The sequence below is a fragment of the Loxodonta africana genome, chromosome 23 (assembly GCF_030014295.1).
Source record: "Loxodonta africana isolate mLoxAfr1 chromosome 23, mLoxAfr1.hap2, whole genome shotgun sequence".
NCBI lineage: Eukaryota > Metazoa > Chordata > Mammalia > Proboscidea > Elephantidae > Loxodonta > Loxodonta africana.
In genome coordinates, this window is record NC_087364.1 from 43,593,656 (window position 1) to 43,615,564 (window position 21,909).

At 38.7% G+C, this 21,909-nt stretch overlaps 1 protein-coding gene across 2 annotated transcripts in view; it reads right to left on the bottom strand.

The window, feature by feature from the left end:
* Positions 1 to 21,909, bottom strand: part of ZBBX (zinc finger B-box domain containing) — a 151,761-nt gene that overhangs the window by 48,470 nt on the left and 81,382 nt on the right. For both annotated transcript variants that reach the window (XM_003416255.3, XM_003416256.3), the window contains exons 7-8: positions 18,518 to 18,676; positions 14,409 to 14,583 (exon numbers count right to left, since the gene is read on the bottom strand). In XM_003416255.3, the coding sequence (XP_003416303.2) occupies positions 14,409 to 14,583; positions 18,518 to 18,676 (334 nt within the window). The remainder of the gene's footprint in view (positions 1 to 14,408; positions 14,584 to 18,517; positions 18,677 to 21,909) is intronic.

The following is a 21,909-nucleotide window of genomic DNA, read 5'->3' on the forward strand; positions in this document are numbered from 1 at the left end:
TGCAGCTTGGACCTCTTCCTTCAGTACCATCGGTTCCTGATCATATGCTATGGCCTGAAATGGATGAATGCAAACCAGTTATTTTTGGAACAGTGACTCTGTGTATTCCTTCAATCTTCTTTTGGTGCTTTCTGTGTTGCTCAGTATTTTCCCCGTAGAATTCTTTAATAGTGCAACTCAAGGCTTGAATTTTTTCTTCAGTTCCTCTTCAGCTTGAGAAATGCCAAGTGTGTTATTCCCTTTTGGCTTTCCAACCCCCAGTTTTTGCACATTTCATTATAATATTTTACTTTGTCTTCTCAAGCCACGCTTTGAAATCTTCTGCTTAGCTTTCTTCGTCATTTCTCCATTTCCACTTAGCTATTCAACAGCAAGCTTCAGAGTCTCTTCTGACATCCATTTTGGTCTTTTCTTTCTTTCCTATCTTTTGAATGACCTCTTGTTTTCTTCATGAATGATATCCTTGATGTCATTCCACAACTAATCTGATCTCCAGTCATTAGTGCTCAAATGTATCCTTGAGATGGTCTCTAAATTCAGTTGCGATATGCTCAAGGTCATACTTTGGCTCTCATGAAGTTGTTCTAATTTTCTTCAGCTTCAGTTTGGAAACCCTGGTGGCATAGTGGTTAAGTGCTATGGCTGCTAACCAAAGGGTCAGCAGTTCAAATCCACCAGGCGCTCCTTGGAAACTCTAAGAGGCAGTTCTACTCTGTCCTATAGGGTTACTATGAGTCGGAATCGACTCGACTGCACTGGTTTTTTTTGGGTTTTTCAGTTTGAACTTGCATATGACCAATTGATGGTTTTCTCTGCAGTTGGCCCCTGGCCTTGTTCTGACTGATGATATTGATCTTCTCCACCATCTCTTTCCACAGATGTAGTCGATTTGATTCATGTGTATTCCATCCTGCAAGGTAAATATGTATAGTCACCGTTCAAGTTGTTGAAAAGGTATTTTCCATGATTCAGTCGTTGGTCTTGCAAAATCCTATCATGCTATCTCTAGCATCTTTTCTATCACCAAGGCCATATTTTCCAACCACTGTTTCATTTTCTTTGTTTCCAGCTTTTGCATTCCAATCACGAGTAATTATCAATGCATCTTGATTGCATGCTTGATCAATTTCAGACTGCAGAAGTTGGAAAAAATCTTCAATTTCTTAATTTTTGTCCAAAGTTGTTGGTGCATAAATTTGAATAACAGTTGTATTAAGTGGTCTTCCTTGTAGGCATGTGGATACTATCCTATCACTGACAGCATTGTACTTCAGGATAAGATCTTAAAATGTTCTTTTTGATAATGAATGCAATACCATTCTTCTTCAATTTGTCATTCCTGGCATAGTAGACCTTACGATTGTCCAACTCAAAATGGCCAATAGTGGCCCATTTCAGCTCACTAATGCCTAGAATATAGATGTTTATACATTCCATTTCATTTTTGATAATTTCCAATTTTCCTAGATTCATACTTCATGCATTCCACATTCCTATTATTAATGGATGTTTACAGCTGTTTCTTCTCAATTTGAGTCATGCCACATCAACAAATGAAGGTCCCCAAAGTTTCTCTCTATCCACATCATTAAGGTTGACTCTACTTTGAGGGGGCAGCTCTTCCCCAGTCATATTTTGAGTGCCTTCCAACCTGAGGGGCTCATCTTCTGGCACTATATCAGGCAATGTTCCACTGCTATTCATAAGGTTTTCACTGAGTAATTTTTTTTCAGAAGTAGACCGCCAGGTCCTTCTTCCTAGTTTGTCTTAGTCTGGAAGCTTAGTTGAAACCTATCCACCATGGGTGATCCTACTGGTGTTTGAAATACTGGTGGCATAGCTTCCAGCATCACAACAACAAGCAAGCTACCACATTACAACAAACTGACAGACACCTGGGGTATTAATGTTTAGTATGTAAGTATATTACTGTCTTAGGATGGGTTCTCTAGAGAAGCAAAACCAGTATATATAAACATATATATATATAGAGAGAGAGAGATTTATATCAAGAAAATGGCTCACGCAATTGTAGAGACTGGAATGCCTCAAGTCCGTGAGTCAGGATAGAGGTTTCTCCTGATTCACATAGCTGCAGGCATTGGCACAAGTCTTCCCCAGGTGTGCACCACTCCAGTGACAACCTCCCTCAGCACTTTTTTTAATCTCTTGCTTCTCTCTCCTCTTTTTCTTCTTTCCCACACCCACTTAGCACCACACATCACATCCTCCCTCCTCCCCCCACCTATCTGTACCATGCATTGAGCATTGCACCCCTAGCATCACACAGGCACAGTCTACCAGAACCTACCCTGCACTGTGCCCAGCCCCACCCTGTTGGCACCAGTATGTGCCACCTATGACTCATCCAACCCTTCCCCCTCCACTGGACCTGTGCTGCTGCACCATAGCTGAGAGATTATTCCTGCCCATTAGACAAGGTGGTGAGAAGAACTGTGCCCACAGATGATCAAACAACAAAGACTGCCCAGTCCACCTGCTCAGCTACAACCAAATAAAACAAAAAAGCAGGACAAAACAACCAAATCTAGAATCAATTTACAGCAATAGACGCACACATCAAAAAGAAGGGACAAAATCAAAACATTAGCTACACAACTCCAATAAAAAGAAAGAGAACAACAAAAGAAGCCCACAACCACCAGAAGAAGGAAAATAATAAAGATCAGATCAGAAATTAATGAAATAGAGAATAGAAAAACAATAGAAAGAATCAATGACACCAAAAGTTGGTTCTTAGAGAGGATCAATGAAGTCAACAAACCACTGGTCAAACTGACAAAAGAAAAGCAGGAGAGGACACAAGTAATCCAAATAAGAAATGAAATGGCAGACATTAAAAAATCCAGCTGAAAATAAAAAGAATTATAAAAGAGTACTATGAAAAATTATACTCCAACAAATTTGAAAACCTAGAGGAAATGGACAAATTTCTAGAAACACAATATCTGCCTAAACTAACACAAAATGAAGTTAAAACTCTGAACACACCCATAACAAGAGATTGAAAAGGTAATTAAAAAAAACTCCCCCCCAAAAAAAAGCTCTTGCCCAGATGACTTTACAGAAGAATTCTACCAAACATTCAGAGAAGTGCTTGCACCAGTGCTACTCAAACTATTTCAGAACATAGGAAAGGAAGGGCCACTTCCAAATTCATTCTATGAAGCCAGTATAACCCTAAAACAAAAACCAGGTAAAGACACCACAAAAAAAGAAAATTACAGACCAATATCTCTCATGAATATAGATGCAAAAATTCTCACAAAATTCTAGCCAATAGAATTCAGCATCATATCAAAAAAATAATACACCACGGCCAAGTGGAATTCATACCAGGGATGCAAGAAAGGCTCAACATTAGAAAATCAATCAACGTAATCCACCAGATAAATAAAACAAAAGAAGAGAATTACATGATCATCCCAATTGATGCAGAAAAGGCATTAAACAAAGTCCAACACCCATTCCTGATAAAAACTCTCTACACAATACTTATAGAAGGGAAATTCCTCAACATAATAAAGTGTATCTATACAAAACCAACAGCCAACATAATTCTTAATGGAGAGAGGCCGAAAACATTCCCCTTGAGAACGGGAACAAGACAAGATGCCCTTTATTACCACTCCTATTTAACATTGTGCTGGAAGTCCTAGCTAGAGCAATAAGGCAAGAAAAAGAAATAAAGTACATGTAAATTGATAATGAAGAAGTAAAACTGTCCCTATTTGTGGATGATACTATACATAGAAAACCCAAAACTACTGGAACCAACAGACAAATTCAGCAGACTAGTAGGATATAAGATAAACATAAAAAATCAGTTGGATTCCTATACACCAATAAAGAGATCAATGAAAAGGAAAACAATATCATTTATAATAGTCCCTAAAAAAATTAAATTCTTAGAAACAAATCTAACCAGGGACATAAAAGACCTATTTAAAAAACAAAACACTACTGTAACAAACCAAAAGAAATCTACGTAAATGGGAAAAAATGCCATACTCATGGGTAGGTATACTCAACATTGTGAAAATGACAATTCCGCCCAAAGCTATCCCAACACAAATACCAACAACATTCTTTAAAGAGATGGAAAAACTAATCATTAACTTTATATGGAAAAAGAAGACGCCCTGGATAAGTAAAGCACTATTGAAGAAGAATAAAGTACAAGGACTTGCACTACCTGACCTTAGAACCTATTATACAGCTACGGTAGTCAAAACAGCCTGGTACTGGTACAACAACAGATACATTGACCAAAGGAACAGAATTGAAAACACAGATGTAAATCCATCCACGTACAGATACCTGATACTTGACAAGGGCCCAAAGTTCATCACATAGGGAAAAGACAGACTTTTCAACATATAGTACTGGCAAAACTGGATGTCCATCTGCAAAAAAAAAAAAAAGAAGCAGGAGCCACACATCACACCATACATAAAAACTAATTCAAAATGGATCAAAGACCTAAATATAAAACCAAAATCTATAAAGTTCGTAGAAGAAAAAACAGGATCAACGGTAGAAGCCCTAGTATACAGCATTAACAGGATACAAGCCATACCTAACAACACACAAACTCCAGAAGATAAGCTGGAAAATTGAGATCTTCTAAAAAGTAAACCCTTATGCTCATCAAAAGACTTCACCAAAAGAGTAAAAAGAGAACATACAGACTAGGAAAAAAAAAAATTGGGGGCTTTGACAAATCCAGCAAAGGTCTAATTTCTAAAATCTACAGGAAAATCCAACACCTCTACAACAAAAAGTTAAATAATGCAATTTAAAAAATGGGCAAATGATATGAGCAGACACTTCCCTAAAGGAGACATTCAGGCAGCTAACAGAAGCATGCAGAAATGCTCACGATCACTGCCCATCAGAGAAATGCAAATCAAAACCACAGTGAGAAACCAGCCCACCCCAACATTACTGGCACAAATTAAAAAAAAAAAAAAAAAAAAAACAGCAAATAGCAAATGTTGCAGAGGCTCAGGGAGATAGGAACTCGTATGCACTGCTGGTGGGAATGCAAAATGGTACAACCACTTTGGAAAATGATATGATGCTTTCTTAGAAAGCTAGAAATAGAAATACCATATGATCCAGCAATCCCACTCCTAGGAATATATCCTAAGGAAATAAGAGCCATCACATGAACAGACATATGCACACCCATGTCCATGGCAGCATGGTTCACAACAGCAAAAAGACAGAAACAACTTGGATGTCCAGCAACAGAAGAATGGATAAACAAACTATGGTACATACAGTCAATGGAGTATTACACAATGCTAAAGAACAATGATGAATCTGAGAAGCATCTCACAACATGGATGAACCTGGAGGGCATTATGGTAAGGGAAATAAGTCAATCACAAAAGGATAAATATTGTATGAGATCACTACTATAAAAACTCATGAAAAGGTTTACAAACAAAAAGAAACAATCTTTGATGGTTATGAGGGAGGGGAGGGGCGGGATGGAAGAATACTAAACAGACAATAGATAAGTGGTAACTTTGGTGTAGGGTAAGACAGTACACAATACTGGGGAAGCCAGCACAACTTGACAAGACAAGGTCATGGAAACTCCATAGACACATCCAAACTCCCTGAGGGACCAGATTACTGGGCTGAGGACTGTGGGGACCATGGTTTGCAGAACATCTAGCTCAACTGGCATAATACAGTTTCTAAAGAAAATGTTCTACATTCTACTTTGGTGAGTAGCGTCTGGGGTCTTAAAAGCTTGTGAGCAACCATCTAAGATACTCCACTTGTCTCACCCTGTCTGCAGCAAAGGAGAATGAGGAAAACTGAATCAAGGGAAAGATTAGTCCAAAGGGCTACAAGTACTACAGCCTCCACCAGACTGAGTCCAGCACAACTAGATGGTGCCCAGCTACCACTACTGACTGCTCTGATGGGGTCACAATAGAGGTTCCCGGACAGAGCTGGAGAAAAACGTAGAACAAAATTTTAACTCATGAAAGAAAGAAAAAAAAAAAAAAGCCATACTTACTGGTCTGACAGAGACTGGAGCAACCCCAAGAGTGTGGCCCCCGGACACCCTTTCAGCTCAGTAACGAAGTCACTCCTGATTTCATTCTTCAGTCAGGCCCATAAAATAAAACAAGACTAAATGGGCACACCAGTGCAGGAGCAAGGATGAGAAGGCAGGGGGGGGAACAGGAAAGCTGCCAATAGGGAACCCAAGGTTGAGAAGGGAGAGTGCTGACATGTTGTGGGGTAGGCAACCAACGTTGCAAAACAATATGTGTACTAATTGTTTAATGAGAAGCTAGTTTGTTCTGTAAACCTTTACCTAAAATACAATTAAAAAAAAAAAAAAAGGCAAATTCAGGGGTCCTGAAATTTAATGATTGGGTTGCGTATTTTTTAACATATTGAAAGTTCCATCAGTGCTTACTCTTTTGTTTTTCTCTACATCCTGCATAAGTTTATCATTGTTCCTTTTTATCTACTTAATATATTATATAAAACCTATTTAAAAAAAGTACTTACAAACATGACATATAATACACACCAAAAGATATAAACACACATATATATAAAACATACAAAAAAACCCCACAGATAATATCAATAAAATTCCTTATCCTGATGACTTCTCAGCAGCAGTCACTGACCTCACTTCTTTATTTAAAAACAATCTTCTCCCTATGGGTTTTTGATGATAATACCTGTACTGGCTCTTTCTGTGTCTTCTTTGTAGGCTCAGCTTTCTTTACAAGGCTGCTAAACGTTATCTCTCCTGCCACTCTTAGCCTTCTGTGCTGCATTACAATCTCTTGCTTTTGAGGTTCAGCCACATGCCTTCCTTCAGTTCCTTGGACATAATATGCTCTATTACAGAGCCTTTGCATTTGCTATTTCCTGCCCCCAACCTCGAACGCATGTATCTAGATCTCAACTCAAATTTTGGTTTTGAAGGGAGCCTTTTCCTGATCATCTGTATCAGTCAGGATCTTAGCAGGAAACAAAGAGCATACTGAAAGAGATAATTTGAAGTGGGTTGATTGAAGGGACTAACATAATCATGTGGCAGGGTTAAGGGAAAGAGTAATACTGAAGCACCTAGAGACTAAAAACAGTGGAAAGCTGTGACCAATGCTAGGTTTACATAGGGTGCAGGGAAGAGGTTGACTAAAAGCTGCTGACAGCAATGGCCATGGAAGCAGGGCCACCTGGCAAGTGCTAAGAACACAGGTAGAAAATACAGCTACTGCCAAACCTAAGCACAAAAGGGAAGGAGAGAGAGTCAATTCCTCTACCTCCTTCTTCACTTACCCTTCAAAGTTCTACTCTAATTGGCCTCTAATTGGCCAAATCTGACCATAAGCTACAGAGCAAGACAGCCTAGGTAATGCAGTCTCTAAAGGCCAACCTCTTCCCTACACTTTATTCTGGTAATTTTTCTACTACATCTTTGACAATTATCTGCTAGGACCCGGCCTCTGCCATACCAGGCCTCCATTATTCCTTTGAAATCAGGCAACTCAATTCCACTAAAGTGTCACTATCCACAGTCATCCTCAGCCTACAGAGGAAAAACATATCCAGCTTTTTTAAATTCTAGTTCTTAATGCCTTGGTTATGGGAGAGTCCTCTGAGCCCTCTTAGAGGGTATGGTAAAAGGATGGCTGAGTAGGTTGTACGTAATCAGTTCCAACATTCCCATCTCCAAGAGCCTTTAAACTCCTTCTCTTACAAAATGTCAAGGAAGTCCCATCATCTTAACCACACTGTCTCTAAAACTACCATCTAATCCACGCTTCAGTTAATCAGCCTAGCAGATCGTTAATGCCATTCCTAAAGTACTTGAGCTAACACATTAAATTCTAAATCCTGGGTCAGTACATTTATATTGATAAATCTAGTCTGATCTAATCTTACTTAATCTAGCACTTTTAAAATCTGTTCCCATACTTGCTTCCCAGTTCACGTGATACACATAGACAAGATGCTGCAACTTCTTGAGTACATGCTCTTTTCACCTGGAGTAGGCATAGCACTTTTCCATCCTTATGTAGACTATTAACTGAAGGATTATAAGAGAAAAATGTTTTATATTCCTAAAATTTAAAACATTACTTGTACCAAAGTATTAGCAAAAGATATTAAGAAAAGAACAAATAAAAATATCTAATAATTATTTCACAAATGATTGTTGAAAAACCAGCTAAAATAATCATTTATTTACTATTAAGCCAGCTAAAGCTAAAGGACTTGAATCCCATCATAGAAAAAATATGGAGAAATAGCCCTTTCACACATTGTCAGTAGAAGTATAACTGACATGGTAATATTTTTAGAAAATAGTTTGATAATATAAACCAAAATTTTAAAAATATATAACCATTGACTCGACATAGCTATACCTAAAATTTATTTTAAGGTAATTGCATAAGTGCACGTGTAGCAAAGGATGGCCATCATAACTTCTTTTATAATACTGAGGATTAGAAACAAAATATTCACCAATAAAAGTCAGGTTAAATAAATCACGGGGTACAAAATACTAAGGAACAGTTACAAATGACAGTGTATTTATAGGGAAACTTGCCCACGACAGAATCTAAGTGGAAATGCAAGTTAACAAACAGAAAAAAACAATGTCACTCCATTTGGGCTTTTGTGTGTATGTGTGTTGATGTACAATATTTTTACACAACTAACTCATTCCTTCTATGTTTGTTTTTCAATAGTTCCTTCCCTGCAGGATACTTTCATAAGTGTGCTATGCTAATTGTTTAAAGCAACATGTACAAAAAAAATTGGCATAGCAGCACTTACAAAAATACCTTGCAGGAGGAGGGAGCAGTTGGCAAACAAATGTAGAAGACACATATTATTTGCATAAAAATACGTTATGTGTCTATATCAACAGAAAGAAAAATGTACCAAAATGTTAACACTGGTTATCTCTAGTTGGCAGGACTGGACTACGTTCATTTTCTTCTTAGTAACTTTTTGTTATTAGCTGAATCTTTTAAATAATAATTATAGTATTTTCATAATAATATAATTACATCCACAATAAAAAACAAATTTTTAAATGGTTTTGGACTTCTCTGATTTGATGATTTCTAAAATCCATACTGGTATTATTTTCAATACTCTTTTTAAAGTGGGCAATCAAAAATGTATTTCTAGAGCCGGAGCCAACATGGCACTATAGATAGAAGCACCATGCTGTCCCTCCACAGCAAAGACCCAAAATACTAAGTAAAACAGAGACAAACATCAATCCTGGAACCCTAAGTGTCAAATAAAGAGGTAGAGAACTCAGCCAAACACCTAACGGAGTAAAAAACTGATAGAAAACAGAGAGCGAGGAGAGATATGTGCAGAAGTCCCCTATAAGCTAATGTAGGATGGACTCATCATCTCAGGCTCCTATTGGAGATTGGCAGACAGGGAGTATGAGAAAGTGGCTCCATGGAGCTCCCAGCAGGAGACAGAATACTGGTACCAGCAATATATGCTTTCCACCCTCCATCTTTCCTCCCCCCTGCTCAGTCTCCTCTGCTTCTCATCAGCCACAGTCTCTTGGCTGGGAGGCACTAGTTTCAGACTCCTGCTGCTTGGATTTGCCCTGCCCACATTGGTCAGCCCTCTGAGAGACATTTGTTTATTGCTGATGTTTTGTTTTTTTACTTCTTTTGGTTTCTTCCGTGCTTCTCACCACCTCTCCCTCCTTTCTCTTGAACACCTGGCTCACTGTGCCATCTTCGTTTCTTCTTGAAAGGCTGTGAAGTGCTGCTTGACTGGGACAGTGCTTCTCTGGCCTGCCCTGCCACACTGGTGGGATCCTTGGGGCTTTTTTTGTTATTTTGTTTTGTTTGTTTGCTTGTTTTCTATTTCTTTTTGCAGCTTAGGAGATCTTTCTAGCTGGGTTATGCTGCACAGCTTAGGAGCCACTTCCATGGTTGCGCAGCTGCGTCAGTGGGATCCCTGGGGGCATTTCTTTTTTCTTTTCTTTATTTCTCAGTTTCTCATCTCTCTATAAAAAAAAAAAAAAACTTTTTTTTTTTTTTTTCTATACTTACCTTATTTTCCTGTTTCCTGAATACCTGGCACTGTGTGACATCTCTACCGCTTCCAGCCAGGCTGAATTTTGCAGCCTGGGAGTCACTTCAGGTCACGCGGCTGCACCAGTGGGATTCCTGGGGGCTTTGTTTAACTTTTCTTTTTCTAATTTTTATTTATTTATTATTATTATTTTTTCCTTTTTCTTTGTTTCTTTTCTTTTCTTTTCTTTTTTTCTTCGTTTCTCAGTTTCTCACCTCTCCAATCCAAAAGCAAGCTCCCATTGCCTTTTTTTGTTTGTTTGTTTGTTCATTTTTGGCTCCTGTTGTTCTCTCCTCTTTCCCATACCCATCTGTTATGGATTGAATTGTGGCCCCAAGAAATATCAGTCAACTTGTCTGGGTCATGATTTTCTTGAATGGCTGTATGATTGTCTACCATTTTTATCTTCTGATGTGATTTCCCCATATGTTGTAAACCCTATCACTATGATGTAATAAGATGGATTAGTGGCAGTTATACTGTGAGGTCAAAAAGATTAGATAGTGTCTAATCTTTTGAGACATGAAAGAGAGAAGTGAGCGGAAAGACATGGGAACCTCATACCACTAAGAAAGCAGCACTGGGAGCAAAGCACTTCTTTGGACTTGACGTTCCTGTGCTGATATGCCCCCAGACCAAGGGAAGACTGATGACAAGGACCTTCCTCAAGAGCCGGCAGAGAGAGAAAGCCTTCCCCTGGAGCTGGCACCCTGAATTCTGACTCTAGCCTACTGGACTTTGACAGAATAAACTTCTCTTTGTTAAAGCCATCCACTCAGGATATTTCTGTTATGGTGCAGCACTAGATGACTAAGACACCATCTCAGCTTCACATAGCACAACCTTCCCCCTCCTTCCTGCCTACCTGCACCGTGCACTGAACATCACACCCCCAAACAGCACAGGCAAGGCCTACCAGACCTGCCATGCACTGATTCCTGGCCCACTCTGTCGGCCCTAGTATGTACCACAAACAACGCATCACAGTCCTTTTCCTTCAGCTTGGCCTGACCTGCTGAACCTACAGACTAGGGAAAAAATTTTGGCTGTTACAAATCAGACAAAGGTATAATTTCTGAAATGTACAGTTAAATCCAACATCTCTCAAACAAAAAGACAAATAATCCAGTTAAAAAATGGGCAAAGGAAATGAACAGACACTTCAACAAAGAAGACATAAAAGCAACTAACAGACACAGGAGGAAATGCTCTTGATCACTAGCCATTAGAGAAATGCATATCAAAACCACAATGAGATACCATCTCATCCCGGCATTACGACACCAATCAAATAATAATAAAAAAAAAAAAAACAGAAAGTAACGAATGTTGGAGAGGCTGCAGGGAGATTGGAACTCTTAGGCACTGCTGGTGGGAATGCAAAATGGTTGAACCATTTTGGAAAATGATAGGATTCTTCCTTAGAAAGCTAGAAATAGAAATGGCATATTATCCAGCAATACTACTCCTAGGAATATATCACAAAGAAATAAGAGTTGTCACACAAATAGACATATGCACCCATGTTCACTGCAGCATCGTTCACAATAGCAAAAAGACGGATACAACCTAGATGCCCATCAACAGGTGAATGGATATACAAACTATGGTACACACACACAAGGGAGTATCACACAACAATAAAGAACAATGATGAATCTGTGAAGCATCTCATGAATCTGGAGGGCACTATGCTGAGTGAAATAAGTTAATTGCAAAAGAACAAATATTATAAGAGACTACTACTGTAAAAACTCATGAAAAGGTTTACACACAAAAAGAAACAATCTTTGATCATTATGATGGAGAGGAGGGGTGAGGATGGAAAAACACTAAATAGACCATAGATAAGTGGTAACTTTGGTGACAGGTAAGAGAGTACATGATATTGGGCAAGCCAGTGCAACTTGACCAAGGCAAGGTCGTGGAAACTCCACCGATACATCCAAACTCCCTGAGGGACAAATTGCTGGGCTGAGGGCTGTGGGGACCATGTACTCAGGGAACATATAGCTCAATTGGCATAATATTGATTATAAAGAAAATGTTCTACATTCTACTTTGGTGAGTAGCATCTGGGGTCTTAAAAGCCTGTGAGTGGTCATCTAAGGTACTCCACTGGTCTCACCCCTTTGGGAGCAAGGAAGAATGAATAAAACTAAACAAACAAGAGAAAGATCAGTCCAAAGGACTAATGGACCACATCTACCATAGCCTCCACCAGACTGCGTCAAATAATGCTAGATGATGCCTGGCTACCACCACTGACTGCTCTGACAAGAATCAAAACAGAGAGTCCCAGACAGAACTGGAGAAAAATGTAGAACAAAATTCTAACTCACAAAAAAAATGCCAGACTTACTGGCCTGACAGAGACTGGAGAAACCCCGAGAGTATGACCTCTGGACACCTTTTTAGCTCAGTAATGAAGTCACTCCTGAGGTTCACCTCTCAGCCAAAGATTAGATGGGCCTATAAAAAAATAAAATAAAACGAGACTAAAGGGGCACTACAGCCCAGGGACAAGAACAAGAAGTCAAGAGGGGACAGGAAAGCTGTTAATAAGGAACCCAAGGTCGAGAAGGGAGAGTGTTGACATGTCATGGGGTTGTTAGCCAATGTCATAAAAGAATATGTGTACTAATCGTTTAATGAGAAAATAGTTTGTTCTGTAAACCTTCATGAAAGTACAAAAAAAAAAAAGAATAGCTGAGCAGGTTGCTCAACTTGAGGCTTTGGAATCTTTCCACCACCTATAGTGCTTCTCAAATTTTAAGGTGCATACATTTCACATGCGGATCATGTTAAAATGCAGATTTTAATTCATTAGATCAAGCTTGAGGTCTAGGATTGTGCATTTTTAACAACCTTTCTGGTGATTTTTATAGTCCTTGTTTGTGGACAAGAATTTAAATAGAAAGTCTCCACAGTATTCACCAAAGTTGTAGCCTTTCAACCTCATTAGCTAAAGGGCACAACTAAGTCTAGGCTACAATTAGCCAATGTAAACACTTTTAATTCTCAAGTCAACTCATTAAATTCTGAACCTTGGGTGAGTTCACTCCTGTTAATAAAGTTATACCAATCAAGGTTTTTATTTCATCTTACTTTGTCTATTACTCTTAGCATCCATTCTCATACATATTCTATATATTCTTGCCTATAAGATTGATGAAGTCCTGCAATTCTGTCTGCATATAAGTTGTCTTTTCTTGGGTCAAACTTTTACTTCTGAATTGGGCTATTCAGGGATCTCATTCTCTTTATGGGTCTGGAGGCAATGAGTCAACTGTCCCAATCGCAAACACTGGAAGATTTTTATGTGCAAACATTGAAAGATTTTTATGTCAGAAAAAGCTGGTTCTCTCACAAAAGGAGGGTGGTCATGCCTTAATTGGCAAAGGAGGTTCAAGATGATTTGCAATTACGAAGTTTTCAGCCTTACCTATGCCTGCCAAAATGTTCTTTTTTATGTGTCACCATCCTATTTACCCCCTACCAGTGCTCTTATCTGGCAGGATTCAACATTCAATTGGCATTGCAACTTTGTAACCATTACAAGCAGGTTATAGGAGATGAGGGACTTCTTCATCAATCAGAAGGTTTCTAATTGTCTCCTTGCATCTCTGCTGGAAAGTCACAGGTCTCAATTTCTCCTTTACCCTATGTACACTCTGAAGGACTTTAGAAGCTAGACTACACCGTCATCTTTATATTATTACTTTGGTTACTATTGCTGCACTAGCAATTCAACACCCACAGTTATTTGATCTCTTCTTGCCTTCACTATGTTCTCCATCCCAAGCTACCGTCATTGATAATTTGAATCATTGTAATACTACTGGCTGTCATGGATTACCCACTACCCATTTCCTTCTGCCGAATGGATTATCCCATTTAGGATATCTCCTGGGGTCTCTTCAAAATCCCCTATGGTCTCTCCCAGGATCTACTTCGCCCACCTCACAGTCTCTCCCAGAGTGTCCTTTAAGCATATACACACACTCATATTCCCTCTCCCAAATTCTCTTCACACACACCACAAAGGAGAAACTGTAGAAATCTATGCTCCTTTGTCAGCCTCAATCTACATGGGAAACAAATTCAAACGTCTCTAACACCCAATTCAGGGTTCTGTAAATATTAAACCACTAACCAATGATTGTACAACACATGCTGTTTTGCAGAAGTCCTATCAAACCTCTATCCCAAGAATGGAGATAAAAAAAATAAATCTTTCTTTTACGACATCCTTTTTTTAAAAATAGCCATACCTGGTTTTTCTGCATGTAAGTTCTGCTTCTCATTGTCATCATGATTTCTGGTTCTCCACTGATTTAAGACTTCCTGAAAGGATCTGGCAGAAGCTTCTTCATCGAATGATCCTTCACACAAGAGCTCATCTTTTTGATTTGTAGATTCTGCTCTTTTTGATGTTGTAATTTCTACCTAAGCAATTAAAAATGAATATAAGTGTGCTTGACTAAATTTTCTGTATCTTAAGATACAGGTAAAATTATTAATCTTTATGAATTAAGCAGTGTTTTTATAAACTTAGAGTGTTTTTATTGTACTTATTTATGTGCTTTACTATTTTCTTTAAAACTCTATCTGCAATTATAAATGGTCTGTTTAGAAATTATTAAAACCAGAGCCTATAGGACTGATGTTCATCATTATGCTATTCACGAGTTCTCCTTGGAAATAGCCTTGTATCTCATCTTCATACTTTCCAGTCACCTGCTCCCTGCAACCTCCCCACAACAGACAGAACAGGTTTCTAAAATCTGAATCGATCATGTCTCTCCCCTGCTCAATCCCACCCTTAACTCTCTATGGCACCTCAAGTTCCTACCAGGACCTACAAAGTTCTACATGATTTCATACCTCCCTACCTTTTGCTTTATCTCTTTCCATTCTCACCTTCACTCACCCTGCTCCAAGCAAACTTAGACTCTTGCAGTTCTGGGAACTCAACAAGTACATTCTCACCTCAGGACCTTGCACTATATCTGCACCCAAAGCCTGGACTATACTTCTCCGTATCCTTGCATAGCCACTCCACTTATTTCATTCAGTCTCTACTCAAATGCCATGTAAGACAGATCTTTGCTGATGATGCAACAAAATAGTTCCCTTCTCTCCTACTTGCTAATCCTTTATCTGCTTTATTTATGTTCTTAAAACTTACTTCCATGTAAATTTACACTACAAGTTCATTTGTTTATGCCTGTCTTTCCCCATTAGAATGTAATGAGATCAAGAATTTTGCCTTCTTCCTCAATGCCGAGAGCAATGTCTGGTGCAAGGTAAGTTCTCATTAAAAGTTAGTTGGACGTTTTTCTTCAGACATGGATTGGACTGGACAACAGGTTGGAGAGGGATGCTGGTGAGGAGTGAGCTTCTTGGATCAGGTGGACCCTTGAGACTATGTTGGCATCTCCTGCCTGGAGGGGAGATGAGAGAGTGGAGGGGCTTAGAAGCTGGTGAAATAGACATGAAAAGACAGAGTGGAGGGAGGGAGCGGGCTGTATCATTAGGCGGAGAGTGATTGGGAGTGTGTAGCAAGGTGTATATGGGTTTTTGTGTGAAAGACTGACTTGATTTGTAAACTTTCATTTAAAGCACAATAAAAATTATATAAAAAAAAAAGTTAGTTGGACAAAGGGAACAAATGAACAAATTAATTAATGCATATGAAACATTTCGTACTTCTCAGCTTAATCATGGGAGAAAGGATACACTCAGCACAACATATGGATCCAATCTGAACACACAAAAGAAAATGAAGGTAGGATTTGGCAGCTATTCAGTAAATCAGAGAAAGCCAAATTATGAAACTCTAAAAAAATAAAATCCACGCCAATGCTGAATTATCAAATTGCTAAATCTCCATTGTGTGTCATTTAGACACAAGAGCAGAATCCTCTATGTTCAGCCCTTACTTACTGTCTTAGTCATCTCGTGCTGCCATAACAGAAATACCACAGGTAGATGGCTTTAACAAAGAGAAATTCATTCTCTCACAGTCTAGTAGGTTACAAGTCCAAATTAAGGGTGTCAGCTCCAGGGGAAGGCTTCTCTCTCTGTCAGTTCTGGAGGAATATTCCTTGTCATCACTCTTCCCCTTGTTGAGGAGCCCCTCAGGTGCAGGGACCCCAGAGAAATTGGGGAATGGTGGTTGTGGACGCAAGGAAACCAATTAAGATGTCACTGAAATTTGCTTACGTCTATTACTATTACAAATGCATACACTCTTTTTACCTAGGAATTTCAAGTTTTTTTTTTTTTAGTGATAAAAATCTTGGCCTTAAGAGTGTCTTAGGGTTAGAAAGAAGGCGAGCATCTGCCCAGAATAAGAGGGAAGAGGCGGTCTTCAGGAAAATACCTCTTGTAGCAAGCATCTTAAAAATTTGGTACCAAAAGCCCATATTAAAATTGCTTGGAATGCTAACTAAGAATCAGATCCTTGGGCCCTAACCCAGGTGTAAAAAAATCAAAGCTTGGGTGGCAGATTCAAAAATGCGTATTTCCATCAAACTCACCCAATGCTTCTAATGCCTCTTACAGTTTGAGAATCAGTGCTCTCCAGTTCGGAGGAGTGCCAGTTATGTGAGGAGGCTGTATATTTAGTGTGGGCATGCACTGTGTTCAGGCACACTTACGGGTCTATAGCAAGGTCTTCCAACCAGGAATGCTCACCAGAACCACTGAAGGGTTATTAAAACCACACAGGACTGGACCCGACCCACAGGTGCTGACCTTACATGTTTCTCTAACATTTCTTCAATTGATTTTACTATGGCACAGTGGTTAAGTGCTGGGCTGCTAACCGAAAAGTCGGCGGTTCAAACCCACCAGCTGCTCCCCTGGAGAAACATGTGGCAGTCTGCTTTTGTAAAGATTAAAAAGCCTTGGAAACCCTATGGGGCACTTCTACTCTGCCATATAGGGTCCCTGTGAGTTAGAATGGACTCGACAGCAATGGGTTTGGATGGTTTGGTTTGATTTTAAGACAGGAGATAGTGGGTCTATACAGCACAGACAGTCACCCATGGGATAAAAGGGAGCATTTATGTAGTAATTAAATGTACAGGCAAGGGAGTAAGTTCTATAGCTTTTCCAGTAGGGTAGTTATATAACCTTTTTCTGCCTTTCTCATCTGTTGAATGGGGTAATAATAGCACACAACTTACATGGTTATTGTGAATATTAAAAAAGGCAAGCAAAGCATTAAGCACAATGTGTTCAAGAATAGTTAACCACTGATTTACCACTATTATTAGTGATAGGATAAATTAGATAAGATGGCAGGCATGAAGGAAAAACCCTAAAACCCACAGCCTCAGTGTAGTGCCTAAAAGCAGATAATTCGGAGTCAGAAAGTCTGACTATCCTAGTTCTATTACCAATGAAATCTTAGGCATTTCTAAAACTTTGCAACTATTTTCTGTGAAGAAAAAAAATGATTAAGAGAAAAGGATATAACACATGTAAAATATTTAGGACAGTGATGGGTACATAGTGTTTATGAGATTATATGATTATTCACAAAACACCCTTGGTAGGTCTACTAGACAGCAGAATCCACACAAATGTTCTGACTTTCCAGGACAATTGAAGAACAGGTCTTCTGCTGGAAAGAGGGCCTACTAACATGGAGCATATTTTCTTTTATGCTCTGTAAGCATGCTTTTGGAAATCAATAAACTTAAGGTAAACCCTGGCTCTGTCATCAGTAACAAGCTGTGACTTTGGCCAAGTTTCTCCTTCTGAGAGCTGCAGTGAAAAGGTAAATAACACCTAAAACAAATAAAGATTATAACATGGAGCAAAATTTGAGGGACTTTTTTTCTAAGGAATCAATACAACATGTTTATTATAAAAATATTGACATAAGCTGATAAAAGCTTATCTAGTGCATCATTGGGTCAATAGTCAATCTGAATAACTGCCAGAATTTGGTATAAATTCGGCTTTAAATAGCTGTGAAATTGCCTGTCACCTAAACTGCTTGGCAGGGTTTTAGTTTTAACCTCTCTGAAGTCCTGACTAATATAAAACTGTTACATTGCCTTATGTGTGTGTATGTTTTACATTTCTCTAAAATACTCATTCAGCTACTGACATTGTGAAAATGCCCAGAAAGCCACATGGTCAAAGGATCATTCATCAAAAAGATCAGTGTTCCGTGGAATCAAAGCAATCTCCTTGAAAAGATTTTTAAAGTCAAGATGTATGTGATTTTTAAAAAACAAATTCATATTTAAAAACAACATAATAAAATAATCTGCAAAACTTTACAGCTCTAGTTAAGTTTATGAATGACAGTCTCCAGGATGACCTACGACAGAAAATATCTACTCGATTTTCCTCAGCTTACCTCAGAGCAGCTCCCCTGCAGAAGTAGAGATTTTGATTTATGGGGACTTTTACTGATCTCTTTTGTAGAACGACTCTCCCCTTTGGGTTCATCTGGATGAACTTCCCTTATAAACTGGTGGGCAACATCCAATACACTAGATAATATTTGAGATTTTGCCTGTTAAAAAATGAACAAAACACGGCTAAAGAGCCTAGTACGCCAGCCAAATAACTATAGATACATTGTCACATTTTCATTATTCCATGACTCTGAAAATTCTATTTATTTAATGTGGAAAAATACAAATTGATATTTACATCAATCAATATAAGAGTAACAACTACCATATTCAGTGACTAGTTTGGGCTTGTACCATCCTAAATATTTTAAAATGGTTTTATCATTTAAACCTCAAGACAGCTCTAAAAGAACTTTTTATCCCTGTTTTAAGGTTAAAGAAATTAGAGCTCAGAAAGTTTAAACGGCTTACCCTCGGTCACATGGTGGGTGAGTAGCAAAGCTGGGAAGTGATTCTATGTGTGCATAATTCTAATAACTTAGCCTTTCCACTATGTCAACCCCAAATGGATAAACATGATGTTTTGGGCACATCATGGCTAAATAATATAGCTAAACTATAGGGTCACTATGAATCAGAGTCGACTCAGCAGCACTGGGTTTGTTTTGGTTTTGGAAACTAACAGGAGCCTGAATAAGCAGTAATGAGTATTCTTTGGTAATAAAAGATTTCTAGAAAATACTTAGGTCCCTCGGGGGGCAAGTAGCTCGCAATCGGCTGCTAACGTAAAGGTTGATAGTTGGAACTCACCCAGAGGCACTGCAGAAGAAAGCCCTGGAGTTCTGCTTCCATAAAGATTACAGCCAAGAAAACCCTGTGGAGCAGTTCTACTTGGTAACACGTGACGTCACTATGAGTTGAAATTCACTCAATAGCAGCAGGTTTGTTTTTTTTTTTTTGGTTTAGAAAGCATTTACTATCCAAAGCTGCACATCAGGAAGTACCTCTACCTATACTTCCCTAGTAAATTCCAAGCTGTTACTCATTTTGTGCCTTTTCTTATGAGGTTACTTTAACAAGAAGGCCTTCCTTCCTCTACCATCTTCTTTGCCTGGTGGTCTCCTACTCCTGAATTCATCCCAAGTTACTCCCACAGGTCTAGGACCCCTTCCCTGCCCTCACCCTAGCTGTGTGCAGCACCCGTCCTCTGTGCCCCCTTAACACTTTAAGTAGACATCTACTGTTGTTGTGTGCCACTGAGTCAATTCTGACTCATAGTGACCCTATAGGACAGAGTATAACTGCCTCATAGGACTTCCTATGTTGTAATCTTTATGGGGGTAGATAACCAGGCCTTTTCTCCCACAATGCTCCTGGCGGGTTCAAACTGCCAACCTTTTGGTTAGCAACTGAGTGCTTAACCATTGTGCCACCAGGGCCCATTAGGCCTTTACTAGCCCTCACTATATTGATTTCACATCACCTTTTTGTGCCTATCCCATAATACCATATAAGCTTCAAGAAGGAACAACCATGTCTTTTTAAGTCTTTGAATCCCCAATGGCTAACACTGTGCCTTGAAATGTTGTTGTTAGTTGCCATTGAGTCAGCTGTGACTCATGACAACCTTATGTACAACAAAATGAAACCTTGCCGAGTCTTGTTTTGGTATGTTTGCATCCATTGTTGAGGCTATTGGACGCAACTCTCATTGAGGGTTTTCCATTTTCACTGACCCTCTACTTTCCCAAATATGATGGCCTTTTCTAGAAACTGGTCTTCCCTGACGATGAGTCCAAAGGAAGCAAGACAAAGTCTCACCATCTTTGCTTCTAAAGGAGCATTTTTTTTGTATCACTTTTAATACTGATTTGTTCATTCTTCTAGCAGTCCACAGTAAATTCAATATTCTTCACCAACACCACAACTCAAATGTATCAATTCTTCTTTTGTTCTCTATCTTATTTTCATTTTACAGCTTTCACACGCATATGAGGGGACTGAAAAGATCACGGCTCAGGTCAGGCACACCTCAGTCATTAAAGTGACATCTTTGCTTTTAGAACTTTAGAATGAAATCCTTGGTGATCTTGCTGGTATTTGAAATATCAGTAGCATAGCTTCATAGTAACATGCATCATAGTAACATGCAGGCCACCACAGTATGAGAGACGACATACAGTTGGTGGCCTAGGAAATGTTGTTAGCTATCAGATCTTTCTCCTGCAGAGTTGCTGGATGGGTTCAAACCACGAACCTTTTGAGTGCTTGTCTGTTGTGCCACCAGGGCTTCTTGGCCTAGCAAATATATATGCTGAGACTGAGGGAAAGGAGGAGGAGCTGCAGAATCAAAACAGATGACTAAAGGAAGGAATTCATAAATCTTTCCACATGCCTTCAGAGTAGCTAAACAGGAACAGGCAAATCTTAGATGGGACTTATTCTTTGAGAGATCTCTTATCACCAACTGTTACCCCTGGTCTGTCCAAGTGCTCTCTGGGTAAACTGCAGAATTCTCCATCCCACCTGAGATTGAGACAAACTCCAGGGGAAGACTTAGGATTTTCAGAGGTTCTATGAGAACCTGGCATTGGGAAGACAAGAAATACATCTTACTTCTTAGCAAACAACCTCAAGATAGAGGAAAAGTCAGCAGGGAACAGAAATAATTATTTCGTGCTCTCCTACAGAAATATCCCTATTTTTAAATTTTCATCTAGTTACCTCTTTTTCTAAGGTTACATTGAAACTTTCCAGTTATGACTTTTTGTATAACTATTATGATTCACTGCAGTCTGATTCTGGAATAAATCAGTGAACATCAAATTAACCGGTGTTATTTCACACTGAATTAATAAATTATCCATGAAAAATTGACAAATGTGACCTATGCACACATATTGCTGTCAGTATATGAAACCATAGTATCTGCTCCAAATTTTCCCAATGGCCATTAAAAAGAAAATTGTATATGCCTATGTAGTTGTTATTTTAAGATAAATTCAAATTACTGGTAATGATTTATCCTTCCAGAAATACCTGTATTTTAACCAGCATTATTAGTAGAGTAATCCAACTTAAGCCTAACCTAAAATTTCCTAGAATAAAGGTCCTTGAGTTTCAAAGGTGATTAAAATGCTTGTTTTTCCTTTTACATTTATAAAAATAGAATTAGTTTTAAGTATAATTACCAAGGCAGAATTATCATTTAAATATATAAGCTTATTTAAATAAACAAAAACAAAGATTATTCCATTTCTAAAATGCATCTTGCTATGAATATTCCAATAATCTTCATAGTACTTTTAGGTAGCATATTAAGAAACTCCATAATAGCCAAAAAAAAAAAAAGTAACAGGCAAATCCTGGAAAGGTCCTCTTCTCTGAGAGA